The sequence below is a fragment of the Mobula birostris genome, chromosome 24 (assembly GCF_030028105.1).
Source record: "Mobula birostris isolate sMobBir1 chromosome 24, sMobBir1.hap1, whole genome shotgun sequence".
NCBI classification, from domain to species: domain Eukaryota; kingdom Metazoa; phylum Chordata; class Chondrichthyes; order Myliobatiformes; family Myliobatidae; genus Mobula; species Mobula birostris.
In genome coordinates this window covers 10,396,417-10,417,946 of record NC_092393.1, presented here as the reverse complement: position 1 = coordinate 10,417,946, position 21,530 = coordinate 10,396,417, and the positions used below count along the sequence as shown (strand labels likewise).

The window sequence follows — 21,530 nt, the reverse complement described above, 5'->3', positions numbered from 1 at the left end:
GAGTATTGTGAACAGCTTTGGGCCCCTCATCATAGAAAAGATATGCTGGCAGTGAAGAGGGTCCAGAGGATGATTACAGGAATATGAGGAATGTTCGATGGCTCTGAGTCTGTACTCGTTGGAATTCAGAAGGATGAGGGGGGGGATCTCAAATGTTGAAAGACCTTGACAGAGTATATGTGGTAAGGATGTTTCCCATGGTGGAAGAGTCTAGAACAAGCGTGCACAGCCTCAGGATAGAAGGGCACACTTTCGAAACAGAGAGGTGGAGAAATTTCTTTAGCCAAAGGGTGTGAATTTGTGGAATTCGTTGCCACTGGCAGCTGTGGAGGCCAGGTCGTTGGGTGTATTTAAGGCAGAGATTGGTAGGTTCTTGACTGGACATGGCATCAAAGGTTACGGGGAGAAGGCCAGGAATTGGGGTTGAGGAGGAGGAGAAAAAAAGGATCAGCCATGATTGAATGGCGGAGCAGACTCAATGGGTCAGGTGGCCTAATTCTGCTCCTACGTCTCCTTATGGTCAAATCAGCATGACACCCCAAGTGATGTCATTACCCAGCTCTTCTCCACCTGTGACAGGCACTGGCTGTGTAAATCTTCAGAATCTCAAAAATGAGGTGAGCTGCTGGATAACAGGGTAACTCTCTGGGTCAGGCAGCATCTGTGTGGTGGGTCCTGATGTAGAGCCTGAAATCCAAAATGTTGACCATTCTTCTGCCTCCACGTATGCTGCCAAACCTGTTGAATTCCTCCAGCAGCTTGTTTCTCACTCCACATTCCAGCACCTGCAGTTTCTTGTGCCTCCATCCTATTTAAACCAACTCAAGACCTTTCATAGCCAAACTCTACAGCCTCAGGCAACACAAAATGTAGTGCTACTTCACTGGTTTGACACTGCAAATTTTGTCAGTTACAATTACTGGTGTGGTAAAATGTTTGAAACATTGCTCAATGACCCACTTTACATTAGATAGAGTAGACAGATAGTATATTTTTCCCATGGTTGAAATGTCTAATACCAGATGGCATGCATTTAAGGTGAATGCGGGTAATTTCAAAGGAGGTGCAAGGGGCGATTTTTTTTAAGACAGAGAGCGGTGGGTACCTGGAATGCATTGCCTGGGGTGGTGATAGAGGCAGAAATATTCAACAGTTTTAAGCTATGTTCATGTAGGCATATGAATATGAGGAAATTGGAATGTTATGGACATGGTGTAGGCAGAAGAGATTACTTTAGTTGGTCATTTGATTACTAATTTATTTGATTTGGTACAACTTTGTGAGCTGACAGGCCTGTTCCTGTGCTGTACTGTTCTATATATACATTAACTTGATCTTGCTCTCTGTGGATAAATGTTAATATTCCTGTGTCACCCACACATACAAAGGCATGTCCTATCCAACCACACTGTATTAGAATTGGTTTATTGTTGTTACACGTACCAAGATACAGTGAAAATCTTGTCCTGCAGATCAAATCTTGTTCATACAGATCAAATCGTTACACATTGCAACAAGGTAGAACAATAATAATAATGAGACAGAGAATTTAGATTTAAAACAGTCAAATGATTATAATAGCAGGTATGAGTGAATCTGCAGGGAGCCTCTTACAACGAGTCACCATCTCCAGTGCCGTCTTGCATATAATACAAGAGACAAACAGACACACAGACTGTTCTCCAAGTCCCTGCCATTCAGTGGGAGTTCCAGCAATGCAAGAGGGATCTGCAAGTAGGTAGAACCTTTCACACTTACTTGATGACATGAAATGGCCCACCCAGCACAGTTCTACCAAAGTATTTCTTTGGTCCGTATCTCAATACATCATGAACCTATTAAGAATGAACAATCAATTTATCAAATGAAGTAAGAAATACTAAAATGAAAAAATACACATTTCTAATAGCAACACAAATCAATTCCCAGTGGGGCAGGAACGGAACTTGGAGAGGGGGCAGGGAAAGAAGGGCCTTCATCATCTTTCAGATGACTGTACGTCTGGTACAACTACTGCATATGCCCAACACAGTGGGGCAGGGGAAGAGCAGTGCCTGTTGCTCATTTGTATTTCTTGAGAATAAAGCTATTGCTTAAAACTTACTGTTATTTTCTTTTATTGTAATTGCAGACTGAAGTCTTACACGAAGGTATTAATATTGGAAAATGGATAATCTTTAATTGAACCTCGATGCAAAGGTGAGTCTTGTCTGATATAATCATACTTAAAGAGAATATCCCTTTCATTAACCCTCAGATGTAAATTTTACTACGTACGGTCGATTATAGCCCAATGGATTGCAGAGAGCTGAACTTTTGTAGGGAGCGGTGTGCATGTTCCAATGTCAGCAACACATTGTGTTAAGTGTCAGCCTTCACTGAACATCTGGGAACCCTGCGGCTTTCCCTTCATCATGAAGACACTACATCAATGGGTGTTGTTGTAGCTGTGGTCTGCAGCCTCAGGAATCTGAACTAAATTCAGAAGATTGAATGGTGCACTAGAGTGTCAGCCGAGAAACTGAAGTGCCAGGAGTGGCATTAACCTTGACAGCTGGAGCCAAGGGAAAGTTAGAAGTTCAAAGTCCATTTATTATCAGAGTATGTATGCGGTATACAACCCTGAGATTCAGCGATGGAACAAAGAAAACCATGGAACCCATTCAAAGAAAAACATCAACACTCTACTATGCACAAAAGAAAAACAAATCGTGCAAACGGCAACATCAACCCCACCCCACGAGCAAAAAGTGAAAACACATCACGCAAATGGCAATAAGAAAGAACAAGGGAAAACACAGAATATAAAGACACAAAAACAGTCCAATCCACAAAACGCAGACCCACCCAGACAGCATTGAGGGACAGAGAGACCACTTGAACGAAGGGGCCTTCCCTCGGGAGCAGCAAGCAAGATGGAGAGAGAGACCCTTCTTAATAGAATCAAATCTGAGAAACTAAAACCCAGAAATCATAGCAAACAAACACTATATATCAAAGATAAACAATTTATCACCAGAATCATACAAACTTTAAAAATGGCATAGTGTTCCATAGGAGTGGGAGTGGGAGTGGGCATTGTCTTCCACCATTGAATGATAGCACATCAATACAACTAACTCAAATACTCTTTCTTGTCTGATTTATTTAGGCCTTGATTTCCATGGTAACCTCTGCCTTGAACATGCCCAACAACTGACCCAATACCACCTGGAAGCCCAGAAAAATGAAATTTAACCCATTGCTTCACTGAACACACATCATTGTTAAAGCTGTGTATTGTGTGCGCCGCTGCTGGGACTTAATTCTATCCATTCAGTGGAACTGAATTCTGGACGCAAGTTCAACATACTGGCAGCACTTAACTACACTGATCCTCATTAAGGCTTTCTCATAACCTCTGATACATTACAGATGATGCATTGGGTCCTTAAGCCTTAACCTCTGACTCAGAAAGCAGAGTTAGCTACTGGCGAGTCATGAGTGATGTTGTTTCTTTTGGTGCAGTGAAGGTTTGAGGTTGTGTAAGAGGTTTAGCAGTTAATGATGGTTGAATTGAGCTGTGATTGGGAATTGGGGGAATGGTTACACCTTAAAAGAGGGGATCAGAATCTGGGAACAAAAGCATTTGGTGGTGGTGAAAAGTGATGGAGATTGATATTCGTGCAAGTTTCAAGTTTAGAAGCTCTGCAGTTTGTGTCTTATGTGTTTCAGATTTCTGGTTACTCCTTTTTTATTGCTGCTGTGTGTGATTTTGATCGGGACAGACTGGCTCTGCCACCTACTAAGGACAGTGCAAAATTGAACTAAACTAAATTGAACATTCCTGGACTATTTCAAGACTCTGTATTTTGATGTTTAACATTCTGTGTGTTATTTTCTCATTTTTTGTTGCTTGCACGATTTGTGCTTTGCGTGTTAGATGTTTTCTTTGAACGCGCCCATAGCCTTTCTTTGTTTCGTGGCTGTCAATGAGAAGACAAATCTCAGGGTTAGATACCTGAGATAATAAATGTACTTTGAACTTTGACTTTGATAGAGAGGCGTCTTCATACAGGAGTCCCTCCCTGCACACAGCTGATCTAAAATAACTATCTACCCTAGGTCAATGGCCTCTCCCAGAACAATAAGATTCAATTTGCAACAAAGATTGCCCAGGAGGTGATATCACTGAATACCAAATATGAGATAGGATTGGGAGGATGCAAACACGAGGAATTCTGCAGATGATGGAAATTCAAGCAACGGACATCAAAGTTGCTGGTGAACGCAGCAGGCCAGGCAGCATCTCTAGGAAGAGGTACAGTCGACGTTTCGGGCCAAGACCCTTCATCAGGACTAACTGAAGGAAGAGCTAGTAAGAGATTTGAAAGTGGGGGGGGGGGGAGATCCAAAATGATAGAAGACAGGAAGGGGAGGGATGGAGCCAAGAGCTGAACAGGTGATTGACAAAAGGGATATGAGAGGATCATGGAACAGGAGGCCCAGGGAGAAGGAAAAGGGGGAAAGACCAAGAGGATGGGCAAGGGGTATAGTCAGAGGGACAGAGGGAGAAAATGGAGAGAAAGAGAAAGAATGTGTGTAAGGATGGGGTACGAGGGGGAGGTGGGGCATTAGCGGAAATTAGAGAAGTCAATATTCATGCCATCAGGTTGGAGGCTACCCAGACGGAATGTAAGGTGTCGTTCCTCCAACCTGAGTGTGGCTTCATCTTTACAGTAGAGGAGGCCATGAATAGACATGTCAGAATGGGAGTGGGATGTGGAATTAAAATGTGTGGCCACTGGGAGATCCTGCTTTCTCTGGCAGACAGAGTGTAGGTGTTCAGCAAAATGATCTCCCAGTCTGCGTCGGGTCTCACCAATATATAGAAGGCCACATCGGGAGCACCGGACGCAGTATATCACCCCAGCCGACTCATACGTGAAGTGTCGACTCACCTGGAAGGACTGTCTGGGGCCCTGAATGGTGATAAGGGAGGAAGTGTAAGGGCATGTGTAGCACTTGTTCCGCTTACAAGGATAAGCGCCAGGAGGGAGATCAGTGGGGAGGGATGGGGGGGATGAATGGACAAGGGAGTCGCGTAGGGAGCGATCCCTGCGGAAAGCAGACGGTGGGGCGGGGGGGAAGATGTGCCTAGTGGTGGGATCCCATTGGAGGTGGCGGAAGTTACGGAGAATAATATGTTGGACCCAGAGGCTGGTGGGGTGGTAGGTGAGGACCAGGGGAACCCTATTCCTAGTGGGGTGGCGGGAGGATGGAGTGAGAGCAGATGTGCGTGAAATGGGGGAGATGCGTTTCAGAGCAGAATTGATGGTGGAGGAAGGGAAGCCCCTTTCTTTAAAAAAGGAGGACATCTCCCTCGTCCTGGAATGAAAAGCCTCATCCTGAGAGCAGATGCGTCGGAGATGGAGAAATTGCCAGAACGGGATGGCATTTTTGCAAGAGACAAGGTGAGAAGAGGAATAGTCCAGATAGCTGTGAGAGTCAGTAAGCTTATAGTAGACAAGCTGTCTCCAGAGATAGAGACAGAAAGATCTAGAAAGGGGAGGTAGGTGTCGGAAATGGACCAAGTAAACTTGAGGGCAGTGTGAAAGTTGGAGGCAAAGTTAATAAAGTCAACGAGCTCAGCGTGCGTGCAGGAAGCAGTGCCAATGCAGTCGTCGATGTAGCCAAGGAAAAATGGGGGACAGATACCAGAATAGGTTCGGAACATAGATTGTTCCACAATTGTTCCCCACCTCTCTCTGCTTTCTGCAGGGATCGCTCCCTACGCGACTCCCTTCTCCATTTGTCCCCCCATCCCTCCCGGCACTTATCCCTGTAAGCAGAATAAGTGCTACACATGCCCTTACACTTCCTCCCTTACCACCATTCAGGGCCCCAGACAGTCCTTCCAACTGAGGCGACACTTCACGTATGAGTCGGCTGGGATGATATACTGCGTCCGGTGCTCCCGATGTGGCCTTCTATGTATTGGCGAGACCCGACGCAGACTGGGAGACCGCTTTGCTGAACATCTCCGCCAGAGAAAGCAGGATCTCCCAGTGGCCACACATTTTAATTCCACATCCCATTCCCATTCTGACATGTCTATCCACGGCCTCCTCTACTGTAAAGATGAAGCCACACTCAGGTTGGAGGAACAACACCTTATATTCCGTCTGCATAGCCTCTAACCTGATGGCATGAACATTGACTTCTCTAACTTCTGCTAATGCCCCACTTCCCCTTCGTACCCCATCCGTTATTGATATACACACATTCTTTCTCTCACTCTCCTTTGTCCCTCTGACTATACCCCTTGCCCATCCTCTGGGTTTCCCCCCCTCCCCCTTTTCCTTCTCCCTGGGCCTCCTGTCCCATGATCCTCTCATATCCCTTTTGCCTATCACCTGTCCAGCTCTTGGCTCCATCCCTCCCCCTCCTGTCTTTTCCTATCATTTTGGATCTCCCCCTCCCCCCTACTTTCAAATCTCTTACTAGCTCTTCCTTCAGTTAGTCCTGATGAAGGGTCTCAGCTCGAAACGTCGACTGTACCTCTTCCTGGAGATGCTGCCTGGCCTGCTGCGTTCACCAGCAACTTTGATGTGTGTTGCTAGGATTGGGAGGAGGTCAGATTTTTGTAATGTGAATTGATACATAGCCTTTGTATCAATCCAGGCTAATAATTTTTAAATCTCAACAATTAAATTTGGAGGAATTAATGCAAATTATTTTTTCCTTGTATATATTGATTGGTTGTATTTAAGAATTATAATTTAATAAAGAGGTATGTAACAGGATGGAGAAGAACCTTTTCTTCTAGTCATTATGGTTTGTCATCCCCATACACGAACAGTGACCACAACACCAAGGCAAAACCTCTGTGAAATTCTGTGAAATAGCCAAGAGCCATGACTGTGACATAATTTTGGACATCTATCGTCAGTTTTGCCTGGCTGGAGTTGGAGAGCTATCAACATGTAAATAATGGGGTGTGGTACCGCTACTTTGCGATGAACCTCTGGCTGATTGCTTCAGAGAAATTGGCTCACAAGCAGCAATGATGTTGTCTCAGTGAGCCAGAGACTGTGAATATGGTGCATCCCTTACTTCCAGCAGCAGGATGACAGTTGCTCCAAACACACTGATAATCTCGCCCAGCAGTCGCAAGTAGTCCTCATTAGTCTGGTAACTTTCCTGCCAAAATAGTCAAAAGTATTAAAAATTGCTTTACTAATCAGGGTTTTACATTACTGTGAATTCATTTTGTTGAAATACTAACAGTAAATTCATGAGCTGAGATGAAGAGGAACAAAAACTATGAACATTAAGCACTTACAGGCAAAATTTGCAATCCTTTACACACAGCTATTGAAGCCACTGTCTCTCGATGATAGAAACACGGAAACATAGAAAACCTGCAGCACAATACAGGCCCTTGGCCCATGATGCCATGCTGAACATGTACTTATTTTTGAAATTAATTAGGGCCATAGCCCTCTATTTTTCTAAGGTCCATGTACCTCCCCAGGAGTCTCTTAAAAGATCCTATTGTATTCGCCTCCACCACCGTCGCCAGCAGTCCATTCCACGCATGCACCACTCTCTGCGTAAAAAAGGTACCCCTGACATCCCCCCTGTACCTACTTCCAAGCACCTTAAAACTGTGCCCTCTCATGCTAGCCATTTCAGCCCTGGGAAAAAGCCTCTGACATGATCAATGCCTCTCATCATCTTGTACACCTCTATCAGGTCACCTCTCATCCTCCGTCACTCCAAGGAGAAATGTTCACTCAACCTATTCTCAAAAGGCATGCTCCCTAATCCAGGCAACATCCTTGTCAATCTCCTCTGCACCCTTTCTATAGTTTCCACATCCTTCCTGTAGTGAGGTGACCAGAACTGAGCACAGTGCTCCAAGTGGGGCCTGACCAGGATTTTAAATAGCTGTAACATTACCTCTCAGCTCTAGAACTGAATTCCATGGTTGATGAAGGCCAATGCACCGTATGCCTTCTCAACCACAGAGTCAAACTGCGCAGCAGCTTTGAATGTCCTATGGACTTGGATCCCAAGATCCCTCTGGTCCTCCACACTGTCAAGAGTCTTATCATTAATACTATGTTCTGCCATCATATTTGACCTAACAAAATGAACCACATCACACTTATCTGGGTTGAACTCCATCTGCCACTTCTCAGCCCAGTTTTGCATCCTATCGATGTCCCGCTGTAACCTCTGACAGCCCTCCAAACTATCCACAACACCCCCAACCTTTGTGTCATCAGCAAATTTATTAAAACATCCCTCCAACTTCTCATCCAGGTTATTTATAAAAATCACGAAGAAAAGGGGTCCCAGAACAGATCTCTGAGGCACACCACTGGTTACCGACCTCCATGCAGAATATGACCCACCTCAACCACTCTTTGCCTTCTGTGGGCAAGCCAATTCTGGATCCACAAAGCAAGGTCCTCTTGGATCCCATGCCTCCTTACTTTCCCAATAAAACTTGCATGGGGTACCTTATCAAATGCCTTGCTGAAATCCATATACACAACATCTACTGCTCTATCTTCATCAACATGTTTAGTCACATCCTCAAAAAATTCAATCAGGCTCGTAAGGCATGACCTGCTTTTGACAAAGCCATGCTGACTATTCCTAATGATATTATGCCTCTCCAAATGTTCATAAATCCTGTCTCTCAGGATCTTTTCCATCAATTTACCAACCACTGAAGTAAGACTCACTGGTCTATAATTTCCTGGGCTATCTCTACTCCCTTTCTTGAATAAGGAAATAACATCCACAACCCTCCAATCCTCCGGAACCTCTCCCATCCCCATTGATGATGCAAAGATCATTGTCAGGAGATCAGCAATCTGCTCCTTTGCCTCCCACATTAGCTTGGGGTACATCTCGTCCGGTCCCGGTGACTTATCCAACTTGATGCTTTCCAAAAGCTCCAGCACATCTTCTTTGTTAATATCTACTTGCTCAAGTTTTTCAGTCCGCTGTAAGTCATCCCTACAATTGCCAAGTTCCTTTTCTGTAGTGAACACTGAAATAAAGTAGTCATTAAGTATCTCTGCTATCTCCTCCGATTCCATACACACTTTTCCACTAATTAGTTCTAAACTCTCACATCTTATCCTCTTGCTCTTCACATACTTGTAGAATGCCTTGGGGTTTTCCTTAATCCTGCTCGCTAAGGCCTTCTCATGGCCCCTTCTCTTAATTTCATTCTTAAGCTCCTTCCTGCTAGCCTTATGATTTTCTAGATCTCTAAAATTACCTAGTATTTTGAACCTTTCATAAGCTTTTTCTCTTCTTCTTGACTAAATTTTTAACAGCCTTTGTACACCATGGTTCCTGTACCCTACCATCCTTTCCCTGTCTCATTGGAATGTACCTATGCAGAACGTCACTCAAATATCCCCGGAACATTTGCCAGATTTCTGCATACATTTCTCTGAGAACATCTGTTCCCAATTTATACTTCCAGGTTCCTACCTGATAGCTTCATATTTCTCCTTACTCCTTTCCTAACTTGTCTTTCCCTCTCCAATGCAATGGTAAAGGAGATAGAAGTTTGATCACTATCTCCAAAATGCTCTCCCACTGAGAGATCTGACACCTGACCAGATTCATTTCCCAATACCAGATCAAATACAGCCTCTCCTCTTGTAGGCCTATCTATATATTGTGACACAGACCTGACAAATCCACCACATCTAAACCCCTTGCTCTAGGGAGATGCGAATCAATATTTGGGAAATTAAAATCTCCCACCACGACAACCCTGTTATTATTATACCTTTCCATGATCTGTCTCCCTATCTGCTCCTCAATGTCCCTGTTACTATTGGGAGGTTTATAAAAACTACCCAGTAGAGTTATTGACTCCTTCCTGTTCCTAACTTCCACCCACAGAGACTCAGTAGACAATCCCTCCATGAATTCCTCCTTTTCTGCAGCCATGACACTATGTCTGATCAACAGTGCCACGCCCCCACCTTTTTTGCCTCCTTCCCTGTCCTTTCTTAAACAGCTAAAGCCTGGCACTCGAAGTAACCATTCCTGCCCTCGAGCCATCCGGGCCTCTGTAATGGCCACAACATCATAGCTCCAAGTACTGATCCACTCACTAAGCTCATCCGCTTTGTTCATGATGCTTCTTGCATTAATATAGACTCATCTCAAACCATCAGTCTGAGCACATCCCTTGTCTATCACCTGCTCATTCTCCCTCTCGAACTGTCTCCAAGCTTTCTCTATTTGTGAACTGACAGCCCCTTCCTCCATCTTTTCAGTTCAGTTCCCACCCCGCAGCAATCCTAGTTTAAACTCTCCCCAATAGCCTTAGCAAACCTTTCTGCCAGGATATTGGTCCCTCTGGGATTCAAGTGAAGCCTGTCCTTTTTGTACAGGTCACACCTACCCCAAAAGAAGTCCTAATGATCCAGAAATCTAAATCCCTGCATAGATGATTACACCTATCACTTCATCCCAACATCTGGAATGAAATTGGTTGCATTGCATGACCAATTTCATGGGCAAAGTTGATGATTGCTGGCCCTCACAAGCATTGAGATTGGAGAGTCTTGACACAGGGTACTACTACTACTATTACTACTACGTCAACTCAGGCCTCGAGCATGATGACAGGCTGTCCGCTTCTCCCTCTCCCTCATCAGTGTGTTCAGTTCATCTACATTAGCTGCACCGTTATCTTCTAGGAGCGTGTTGACCATAGTCTTGGGAGAACGCCCAGGGTTCATCCTCCCATGCTTGGGCTCCCATATGATGACTAGGCACAGGGTCTTGACCCAAACTGCTCTTCCTTCAGCAGTTTTTAATTTTTACATCAGCAGTCTCCTATGTCTCCATCCTAATGAAGTCAGTTCAAGACTCACAGCAACCAAACAACAGAAGCAATAGAATCAAACTCTGCAGTCTCAAGATAATACAAGATGTAGTGATGCTTCATAGCCATAAAGATTTGGCAGTATGGAGATTGTCAATAACAATTAGTGGTGAGATAAAATGCTGTAAACAAAAGTACAATAACTCGCTTGATATTACCACTGTGGAGGTTGTAGGAGCCATGCATCTGTTCTCTATCTGCATTGTATTCTGTAATACACATTTATTATGTTAACTAGTTACAAAAGTGAGGGCGTGGTAAAAGCAAAGTGAATAAGTTATGTATTCACGTTTTGTTCACGTCAGTTTGGAGATGGGGACCGATGGATGTTATATCTTTCGCTGACCACTTAGTTACACTTAAGTTTAATCATCTGGACTGTATTTTTGCTCATTGCTAATAAAGAATTGAATGCAGTTCTTCAATTTTTGGAACAATTTTTACTGGAGTGATTGGAGGGCATGTCACACACGTATAACAAACCTGAGAGGGTCACCGGCAGCGGCAATTGTTTTTTCTAGACCACTCTTTACCAGAGTACCCCCCATTTTTGCAACATTATTCCCTGCTATTGATCCTAACATCAACTCATGGCCACTGACTGCAAATAGTCAGAGAAAATGACAGTGCTGAAATACAGCTGGTAAGTGCCTGGATGGGGATGCAGATTATACAAACCTGTAGGGTTCTCTCAACATATAATGCGGAGTCTTTTTCACTAGTTGCGTTGCTGGGCCTGGGTTTCAGTGGCCGATAAGCACAGCAGAATGTGAAGATGGTGATGTAAATAAGATAGAGGAAAGCCAGGATCCGGATATAATATATTGCATAGTCATTCCACTTCAGGTGGATGAGTTCTTTCATTGGGGAAAGGCGTAAAATTTTCAGTGCCTGTGCAGTGAGACATGAGGGAACAATGAACATTAAAACATCTGCAAATGCTGGAGATCTGAAATAAAGTCAGAGGGTGGAAGAAACACTCAGCAGGTCAGGTAGCATCTGTGGAGAGTTAACATTTCAGGTCAATGTTCCTTCATCAGCACAGGGAAGGAGAATGGGTTGTGTTCCAACACTTTGTGATTAGCAGCTCACAACATGGGGAAATAAAAACATTACCCCATTTCCCCAGTCTTACCTTACCACTGTTATTCACTTTCTCCATTCCATCCCTCCCACCATATTTTGTGTAACTTACCTTTTTGATCCTCTTTCCCAGTTTTGACTAAGATCTCAGTCCCAAAACTTTCTGTACAGGTGCTGATTGACCTGCTGAGTCTCTTTTTATCAGAAGATCTTAATGCTCTATACTTGTTCCATACATTCTCCCTTTTCCCAAACAGTTCCACTCCCACAGTTACCTCCTTGTTTTCACTGGAGATCACCAGCTGCAGCACAGAGTGGTCATCGCCCCAGGAGTCGATCTCGGAGAGGTTGTAGTACATGCTGCAGATGGGGCTATAGGTAATTAGGGCATCCTTCTCCTTCCTCTTCAATAGGTGCTGGAACATCTAGCAAAGAAAAGCAAGGGTGATATGGAACAGGAACAGAATGACTTTGATGGAATCAGGAATATAGAGTTCACTAAATGTCTATTTCACAGGAATCTAAGATTGACAAGCAGCAAAAGCATGAGGGCGTAGACCACCAGGCTTAAAGACAGCTTCTATCCCACTTATATAAAACTATTGAATGATTCCTAGAACAATAAGATGAACCCCTGACCTCACAATCTACATTGTCATAACTGTGCACCTTAATATCTGCCTACATAGCACTTCATTCTGCATTCTGTTATGCTTTTCCCTTGCACTACCTTATGTGATGAAATGATCTGTATGGATGGCATGCATCCTTGTACATGTGACAATAATGAACCAATTTACTAATTTAGAAGAGTCTAACCTGAAGAGTCCTGATGAAGGGTCCTGGCCTGGAACGTTGACTGCTGAGTTCCTCTAGCATTTTGTGTTACTTGGATTTCCAGCATCTGCAGACTTTCTTGTCTAACCTGAAGAGATCCCATTCTGCTATCTGATGAGATTTTAATCACTTTCCATCACCCTTGTTCACAATTAGTGATGCCCATTTGCCTTTGATGAGGTATTAACCAAAACCCACTTTCAAAGCCACATCTCTTTCTTTAATCAATGTCTTTGACTACAACTTATCCCTTTGGTCACCCTGAGAGATACATCTGTCTCTCTCCTGCAGTTTAACAAGCTTCATCTTCCTTGTTCAAACATAGGGTGTTTGATCTGAATGTTACCTCTTTCTCTTCCCTGACCAGCTGAAATGCCTTCAGCATTTTCTGTTCTATTATGATATAGCAATGTACCACAATAAAATCCAATGGTTACATACAAAAAAACTCAATAGATTTCTGAGTCTTGACCATTACCTTCTGATTTCCCCCTCCTGGAAGATGTCGATGAAGATATTTTGGGTAAGGAAAGTATTGCCCACACAGATGATAAACTATCCATCTGTGAACATTAGCCATAGGCACAGCAATCTGAGATAGCGATATTAGTGGAACAATACAGTCAAAACTTGGTAAGATAAGAGTGGAAGTTAAAATAGAAACCAATGTTTCTGACCTGCATGTTTCCTTCAGCTGCAGTGAGTTTGAAGGGAGAGAGACCATCTTTGTTGACAATGGTATCAACTGCAGTCTCGCTCTCTGGCTCATCATAGGATAGAATTAAATCATACATCTGTGGGACAAAGGTGCTCCTTGGCTGCAGCACCAGAATGTGTAGAACAGTGTTACCTGGTGAAAGAATGCATCAGGATTAAGGGATTTCAAATGAATGGGAATAGATCACCCTTTCATTCTTACCAATTAAACTCAGTACCTCTCCTCCAGTCATCACTCCCACCAAATACTGGTTGCAAGGCTTCTATAGAACCATCTCTACATCAGCCGTCACATAAATACAGTATGGGAATAGGCCTGTGAGGCTACTGAATCCACAACAACCATTTTTACACTAATCCTAACCTTGTCTATTTTCTACTGACAGAACAATCAGGAGGTGCCAGCAGTAACTCAGCAGATGCATTCACATGCCTAAAGATCTCAGTTTACCAATGCACACAGACCTTCCCCCTACCCCCCAGGGAAAGGGAATGAAAAACTGGAAGGCATTGGTTTAAGGTGAGAGAGGAAAGATTTTAAAGGGATCGGGTGAGGGCAATTTCTTTGGTGGCGGGTATTTGGAACAAGCTGCTGGAGGAAGTAGTTAAGGCAGGTACAAGAATATTAAAAAGCATTTAGGCAGGTACATACGACATTTGTAGATAGGAAAAAATTTAGAGGGAAGTAGCCAAGCATGGTAAGTGGAACTAACTTACATAGTATCTTGATCAGTGTGGGGCAGCTGATCTGAATGAACCATGTCCTTGCTGTAACACTCTCTAACTTTACACTTGATTCTTGAGCACAAGGTCTATTTGCTACCCCAGGTGTACGTGAAAGAGCCCAATACTTTCTGATCAACACTCATCCCACACAACATCAACAAAGAAATTTTCTAGGTACTACTGGTTACCAATTTGCGTCTCAAAAATTTTTCAGTGAAGTGGTTTGAGAGTCTAGAATAATTTCAATAAAAAATATGGCATCTGTGGCTTTCTTAATTGGTGATTATTCCTGGTAAGAACTGTGAAGTGATCCCTAGGGCTGCCTCTGGCTCTTACCCAAGGAATCTTGTGCTGTAATGTCTGCTCCATTTTCAATCAGGATTTGGACTAGCTCTTCATTTCCAACACAGGCAGCAAAGGACAACACATGTTCCCCTAGAAAGCAAACACAGCCAGAAGTAAAATTTGAAGGAGTGCAATCTGAATCAAAATCTGGGGCTGGAAACACAGGAGACTACAGATGCTGGAATCTGGAGAAACACACTATCTGCTGGAGGAACTCAGCAGGTCAAGCAGCATCTGTTGTGGGAAAGAAATTGTCAATGTTTCAGATCGAGACCCTGAGAATGCTGGAAATTCATAGCAGGTCAGACCGCAACCACAAGAGAGGAATAATCAACACACACAAAGTGCTGGAATCATAGAGAAGTACAGCATAGAAACAAGCCTTTTGGCCCATCAAGTCCATGTCGAAACTATTTAAACTGACTACTCCCATCAACCTGTACTGGGACCATAACCTTCTATAGCCCTATTATCCATGTACCTATCCACACTTTTCAAACATTGAAATTGAGCTCACGTGCACCACTTTTGCTGGCAGCTCATTCCACACTCTCACAACCCTCTGTGTGAAGAAGTTTCCCCTCATGTTTCCCTTAAACTTTTCACCTTTCACTCTTAGCCCATGACCTCTGGTTGTAGTCCCACCCAACATCAGTGGAAAAAGCCAGCTTGCACTTAATCTATCTATACCCCTCATACTTTTGTATACCTCCATCAATTCTCTCAATATTCTTCATGTCATGACCCTTGTGGCTTGCAATAGAGTGTTGAGCATCTAAAGTTTTTGAGCATCTGTATTTACTAATCAATATCTTAACTAAAGTTGTTAAGCCCTGCGTTTTTGGTTTAATCTGTTAAATTAATTGTGGCTGGCATTCTATGATTACTTACAGAGGACTCTAATTTAGTGCCTCAGGAGAGCAGGCTTATTGCTGGAAATTCTTCAAACTTTATTTCATATTCAAATTTTCACATTTTTGCGCGCATGCGCCGGTCGTGCATGCAGCCTGGTACAGCCGTTCCGATCTATTCTTTTACTTTCTTCTTCTTACTTTTAATTTACGTTATTTTTTGTATTTTTTTGTCATGGTAACACGTCGAAGCTGCATCCTCTCTAATATGCTGGTAGAGAGAGTTTTATTTGGGTTTCCTTTAGCGTTGGAAATGGTTACATCCCAACACGTGGGACAGAAGCAAGGTCGCATTGTGTATTCCACGGACCAGCAAATTCCGGCCGGCTTAGCGAACACAGCGGCAGACACCCCTGCTGAAATCCGGAGGAAAACACACAGAGGATGCAGAGGGGGATCACAAAGCCGAGGAAAGGGGACCGGGTCCAGACAACAGAGACTTTTGGAGAAGAGAAGTTCGGTGGGTAATACCATTCCGCCTGACCGGAAGTGTACCGAGAGCGGTAAGCATGAAGGATTGGGGTGCTTACTCATCTGGCTAACAACGGATGGTGCAATCCGGGGTATATTACGATCGAGGAACGTGTTTGCAGACTGGATATTGAACTTTTTACTGTTGGACTTCGGCTACATTCCACCGTTGTTACAACACTTGGCGGCACAGGAGGTCGTTCCTGCCTGTGGCCATCGAACGTGCAGCTCCTCCTGTCAGACACCCTGAGCCAATAGACTGGTCCTGGACTTATTTTCCATCTGGCATAGTTTTGCATTTTGTTGTTTGATTGTTGGGGGTTTTTGTATTGCTATACTTACGCTCTATTTTTGGTTGGTGCGGCTGTAACAAAACCAAATTTCCCTCGGGATTAATAAAGTATACCTATCTATCTATCTATCTAAAGTATTGGTTTACACGTTCTTTTCTTGTGGGTCCCTGCACACAGAGGTGTTGAGGTGAATGAGAGTGTTGATTGTTTCACCAATAAAGCTGTTAACAATTCAACTGTGGATAAAGACATTCCATTTAGCAAATCAAAAGCTAAAGAGTTGGTGGGGTTAAGAATTGGGGGATTATGGCAAAACTTGTTGGATAACGGGCATTAGGAGAGACACCTTTACAGAATACATAAAACTGTTGGATTGATTAGAGAAGGAGGTAAAACAAGCACCAGAGCACTAATATCTTCTGATAAAAAGAGACTCAGCAGCACCTCTACAGAAAGAAAGAGTTAATGTTTTGGGACTGAGATCTTAGTCAAAACTGGGAAAGAGGGATCAAAAAGGTAAATGACACAAAATATAGTGGGAGGGATGGAGTGGAGAAAGTGAATAACAGTGGTCAGGTAAGACTGGGGAAATGGGGTAATGGAATAGTTAAAGGGGCAATGTTTTATAAAGTACAAGGGGGTGAGGGAGTTGAGAGGAGGTGGGGGTAGGAGGAGGTTGGTTGGGGGCTTGTGAGTTGTAGATTTGGGGAAAGTGCGGAGGGGGGTAGGAGAATGTTGGGGGTTTGTGGGTTGCGGGATGGTTGGAGTGGGAGGGGTAGGGGTGGTGATGGGATTGGATGTGAGAGGTTGGGGATGGTGGTGGGGTGGGGGGGGTGGGTCATGGGGTAGGGGGTGGGGTATGTGGGAGTAGGTGAGGTGGAGGGACAAGGGGGAGGTGGGTTGGGGGTGAGGGGGCAGTGGGGTGGTGGGGCGAGAGGAGAGGTGGGGTGGGGTGTGAGAGGTGAGGTGGGGTGGGGGTGAGAGGGAGGTGGTGTGAGGGGGAGATGGGAAGTGGGAGGAGGGGTAGGGGTTGAGGGGTATGGGGAGGGGGAGGTGGTGTTTTGGGGTTTTGGTGGAGGTTGGGTGAGTAGGTTGAGGGGGTGGAGGTTCTGGTCGTTGTGTCGGACAGGATGAATTCTCAAGGTGTTGCTCCTCTGAGGCTCTGATTCCAATGTTTAACCTTTTGTTTCCGTCTCTTCCTGGGGATTCTGCCGTTCCTCCACACCTGGGTCCAGTCCTTCATGAGTTTACCATTACATTATATTCAAAAGAATACAGTCCTAACCTATTCAATCTTTCCTTATAATTCAAGTCCTCAAGATCCAGCAACATCCTTGTAAATTTTCTCTTTACTCTTTCAACCTTGTTTACATCTTTCCTGTATGCAGATGATCAAAACTGCACACAATATTCCAAATTAGGCCTCACCAACATCTTGCACAACTTCAACATAACATCCCATCTCCCCTGCTCAGTACTTTGATTTATGGAGGCCAAACTTTCAAAAGTTTTCTTTATAAACATATTTTCAACGTATTTTTCCAGCTGATGCAGATCACTCTGAAATCCATTATAGCCTTCCTCACTGTCCACCACTGCTCATTTGTTCCTGCCCAGCTATATCCACTTTGCACCTCCAATTTTTATTCTTAACCAGGGCCTCATTATCTCTTGAAAACCAAGAAACTTGTTATCACTTGTTATCTTTACCTTTTATTCTGACAGACACATATATAAGCTTTGTATTCTCAAAATTTCATTTTTAAAGGCCTCCCACTTAACAAGTATACCTTTGCCAGAAAACATTCTGGTCCAATTCACACTTGCCAGATCATTTCTGATACCATCAAAATTGGCCTTTCTCCAATTTAGAATCTCAACCCATGGACCAGACCTAACTTCCTGCATATTTACTTTGAAACTAATGGCATTGTGGTCACTGGATACAAAGTTTTCCCCGACATAAAATTTTGTCACCTGCACTGCCTCAATCCCTAATAGCAGATCCAGGAGCATGCTCTCTCAGAAACAAGCCCTTTGGTCCACAAACGTTTGTACATCAACCAAGATTCCCACCTAAGCTACTCCCACTTGCCCATGTTTGGCATATATCACTAAGCCCTTCCTATCCATGTACCTGTCCAAGTGCCATTTATATATTGTTAATGTACCTGCCTCAACCACTTTCTCTTGCAGCTCATTCCATATATTGACCACCCTAGGAGTGAAAATATTGTCCGCCCAGGTCTCTCTCCATAAATACATGCTCTCTAGTTCCTGATTCTACAACCTTGGGAAAAAAATGGTGCAGGTTCACAATACCTAAGAAAGTTTAATATATTTCAATAAGATCACCTCTTATTTTCCTGCGCTCCAATGAAAACATTTCCTCAACCCCTCTCCATAACTCAGATCCTCAAGTCCCAGCAGCATGTTTTTAAATCTCCTCTGCCCTCTTTCCTGCTTAACTACAGCTTTCCAGTAGTCGAGTGACCAAAACTGAACACAACACAATGCAGTCTCACCAACGGCTTGTACAAATACAGCAGTGATACCCTTGTAAACTGAACTGAGGTTTCTATGCATAGAAGTTACCTCAACCAACATTACACTTGGTTTTTCCTTTGTATAGGAGGTCACAGTGTGAGCCCAAATACAATATAAATTGCTTCACGTGTTACGACTATTTGGGTTACCTATAAATTGACACGTGCTATGACACTGGACTAATGCCTGTAGACTATTTGCTCAAATCTTATCTTAGAAAGCTGGAAATAAAATTGACATGGGTGTTCAATGGGCAGCGTTTGCTCAATGGGCTGAAGGGCCTGTTTCCATACAGCAGAAATGAATATGAGATGTCAGATAGTGAGAAAACCTCATAGGGTTATTAGCTTCCTTCCTGGATAGAGACCATTAGTGAGTGTGTTTCTGACAAATGGACAATGACAGCCGAGATAAAAAAGGAAAAACTCAGCAGGTTGGCAGCATCTCTGGAGAGTGAAGAAGGGTAAATATTTCAGGTGGAAAATGCTTCATCAGGACTGAGAAAGAGTCAAAACAAGCTTTTTTTTAGATATGAGAACACTCAGTCCTCTTTTATTGTCATTTAGAAATGCATACATGCATTAAGAAATGATACAGTTAGTCTAAAAGCCAAGAAGTTGAGAAGGGCAGTGGGTGGAACAGAGGGAATTTTTGTTGTTTGGTGAAATGATGCAGCTGTTGAGGGGCAGATAAGTTTATTTATCTCTGAAAAATGTTGGAAATATTTTAAAGCCTTGGTAATGTTCTATAGAGTGAAAACTGGTGCTCACCATGTGGGGACCTCTACAATCCCCGTGGCCTGTCAGTAAATAAAAGTCCCATCTTTGAAGTACTGCTTACAGCCAGACTGTAGTAACCTACTGCAGCATAAAGTGGTACACAGAGAGGGCTGGTTGGTCAATGGAGCCTGGGATTGGCTGCTTCTAGAACAGATTTAGTTTGTCCTTTGCTCTAGTTCACACCCTGTGGTCATGAGGTCTCAGAATATTAAACATAGAACATTACAGCACAATACAAGCCCTTCAACCACAACCATATGATTGAGTTCAACTTGAAATTTGATAGGGAGAAACTAATGTCTGCATAGCAGTATTTCAGTGGAGTAAGGGAAATTACCATGGTATGAGAGAGGAGAGGCCAAAGAAATTGGAAGGAGCTGCTGTCAGGGATGTCAGCAAAGCAGTAATGGTGTATGTTTCTGAGAAAAATTTGGAAAACATATGTATTCCAAAAATGAAGAAATACTCAAATGGTAAAATAGTACAACTGTGGCTGACAAGGGAAGACAAAGATAATGTAAAAACAAAAGAGGGCACACAGCAAAGCAAAAATTAGTGGGAAGATAGAGGATTGGGAAGTTTTTAAAAACCTAGAGAGCTACTAAAAAAAATCATTCGAATGGAAAAGATGAAATATGAAAGTAAGCTAGCAAATAATATCAAAGGGGATAGTAAAAGCTTTTTCGAGTATGTGAAAAATAAAAGAGAGATGAGAGTGGATATAGGACCGCTAGAAAATGAGACAGCAGAAATAATAACAGCGGAAAAGGAGATGGCCAATGAACTAAATGAGTATTTTGCATCAGTCTTCACTGTGGAAGACACCAGCAGTGTGCCAGATGTGCGTAGTGTGCGAAGAAAGAGAAGTGGGTGCAGTTAACTATTACAAAGGAGAAGGTGCTCAAAAAGCTGAAAGACCTAAAATACATAATTCACCTAGACCAGATGAACTGCACCCTAGGGTTCTGAAGAAATAGTGTATTGTGGTGGCATTAGCAATGATCTTTCAAAAATCATTGGACTCTGGCATGGTGCCAGAGGACTGAAAAATTGCAAATGCCACTCCATTCTTTTAGAAAGGAGGAAGGCAGCAGAAAGGAAATTATAGATCAGTTAGCCTGATCTCAGTGGTTGGGAAGATGTTAGAGTCAGTTGTTAAAGGCGAAGTGATGGAGTACTTGGTGACACAGGACAATAAAGAACAAAGTCAGCATGGTTTCCTTCGCCAGAGGGTGGTGAATTTGTTGCCATGTGCAGCTGTGGAGGCCAGGTTGTTGGTTGTATTTAAAGAAGAGATTGATAGGTTCTTGATTGGGCATGGTTACGGAGAGAAGGCTGGGAAATGAGGTTGGGGAGGAGAAAAAAAGATCAGCCATGATTAAATGGCAGAGCAGAGTCGATGGGCCAAATGGCCTAATTCTGCTCCTAGGTCAAACGTCTTATGTTATGACAACTTTTTAAACTTATTCCATGATGAATCTAAACCTTTCTCCCAACATAGCCCTCCATTTTTCTTTAATCATGTGCTCATCTAAGAGATCCCTTAATGTCCCTAGTGCATCTGCCTCTATCACCACTCCTGCAAACACATTCCAACCACCTCATTCTCTATGTAAATAACATACCTCTGACATCCCCCTTGTACTTTCCTCCAAGCACCTTGTGATTATCCCCCTTGCATTAACTATTTCTACCCTGGAAAAAGTCTCTGGCTGTCCACTCTATCAATGCCTCTTATTATCTTATCCACTTCTATCAAGTTACCTCTCATCATGCTTTTCTCTAAAGTGAAAATCCCTAGCTTATTCAGCCTTTCCTCATAAGACATCAGAATCAGAATCAGGTTTAATATAACTGGACTGTGTCGTGAAATTTTTTGTTATGCGACAGCAATACATAATAAAAA

The 21,530-nt window shown here is 43.3% G+C and overlaps 1 protein-coding gene across 1 annotated transcript in view; it reads right to left on the bottom strand.

Annotated features, from left to right (window-relative positions):
• The window catches only part of LOC140187436 (transient receptor potential cation channel subfamily V member 6-like), a 69,914-nt gene that overhangs the window by 23,641 nt on the left and 24,743 nt on the right, over positions 1-21,530 (bottom strand). The window contains exons 5-10 of the mRNA XM_072242759.1: positions 14,615-14,713; positions 13,513-13,685; positions 12,274-12,423; positions 11,594-11,806; positions 7,096-7,182; positions 1,759-1,835 (exon numbers count right to left, since the gene is read on the bottom strand). Coding sequence (XP_072098860.1) covers positions 1,759-1,835; positions 7,096-7,182; positions 11,594-11,806; positions 12,274-12,423; positions 13,513-13,685; positions 14,615-14,713 — 799 coding nt within the window. The remainder of the gene's footprint in view (positions 1-1,758; positions 1,836-7,095; positions 7,183-11,593; positions 11,807-12,273; positions 12,424-13,512; positions 13,686-14,614; positions 14,714-21,530) is intronic.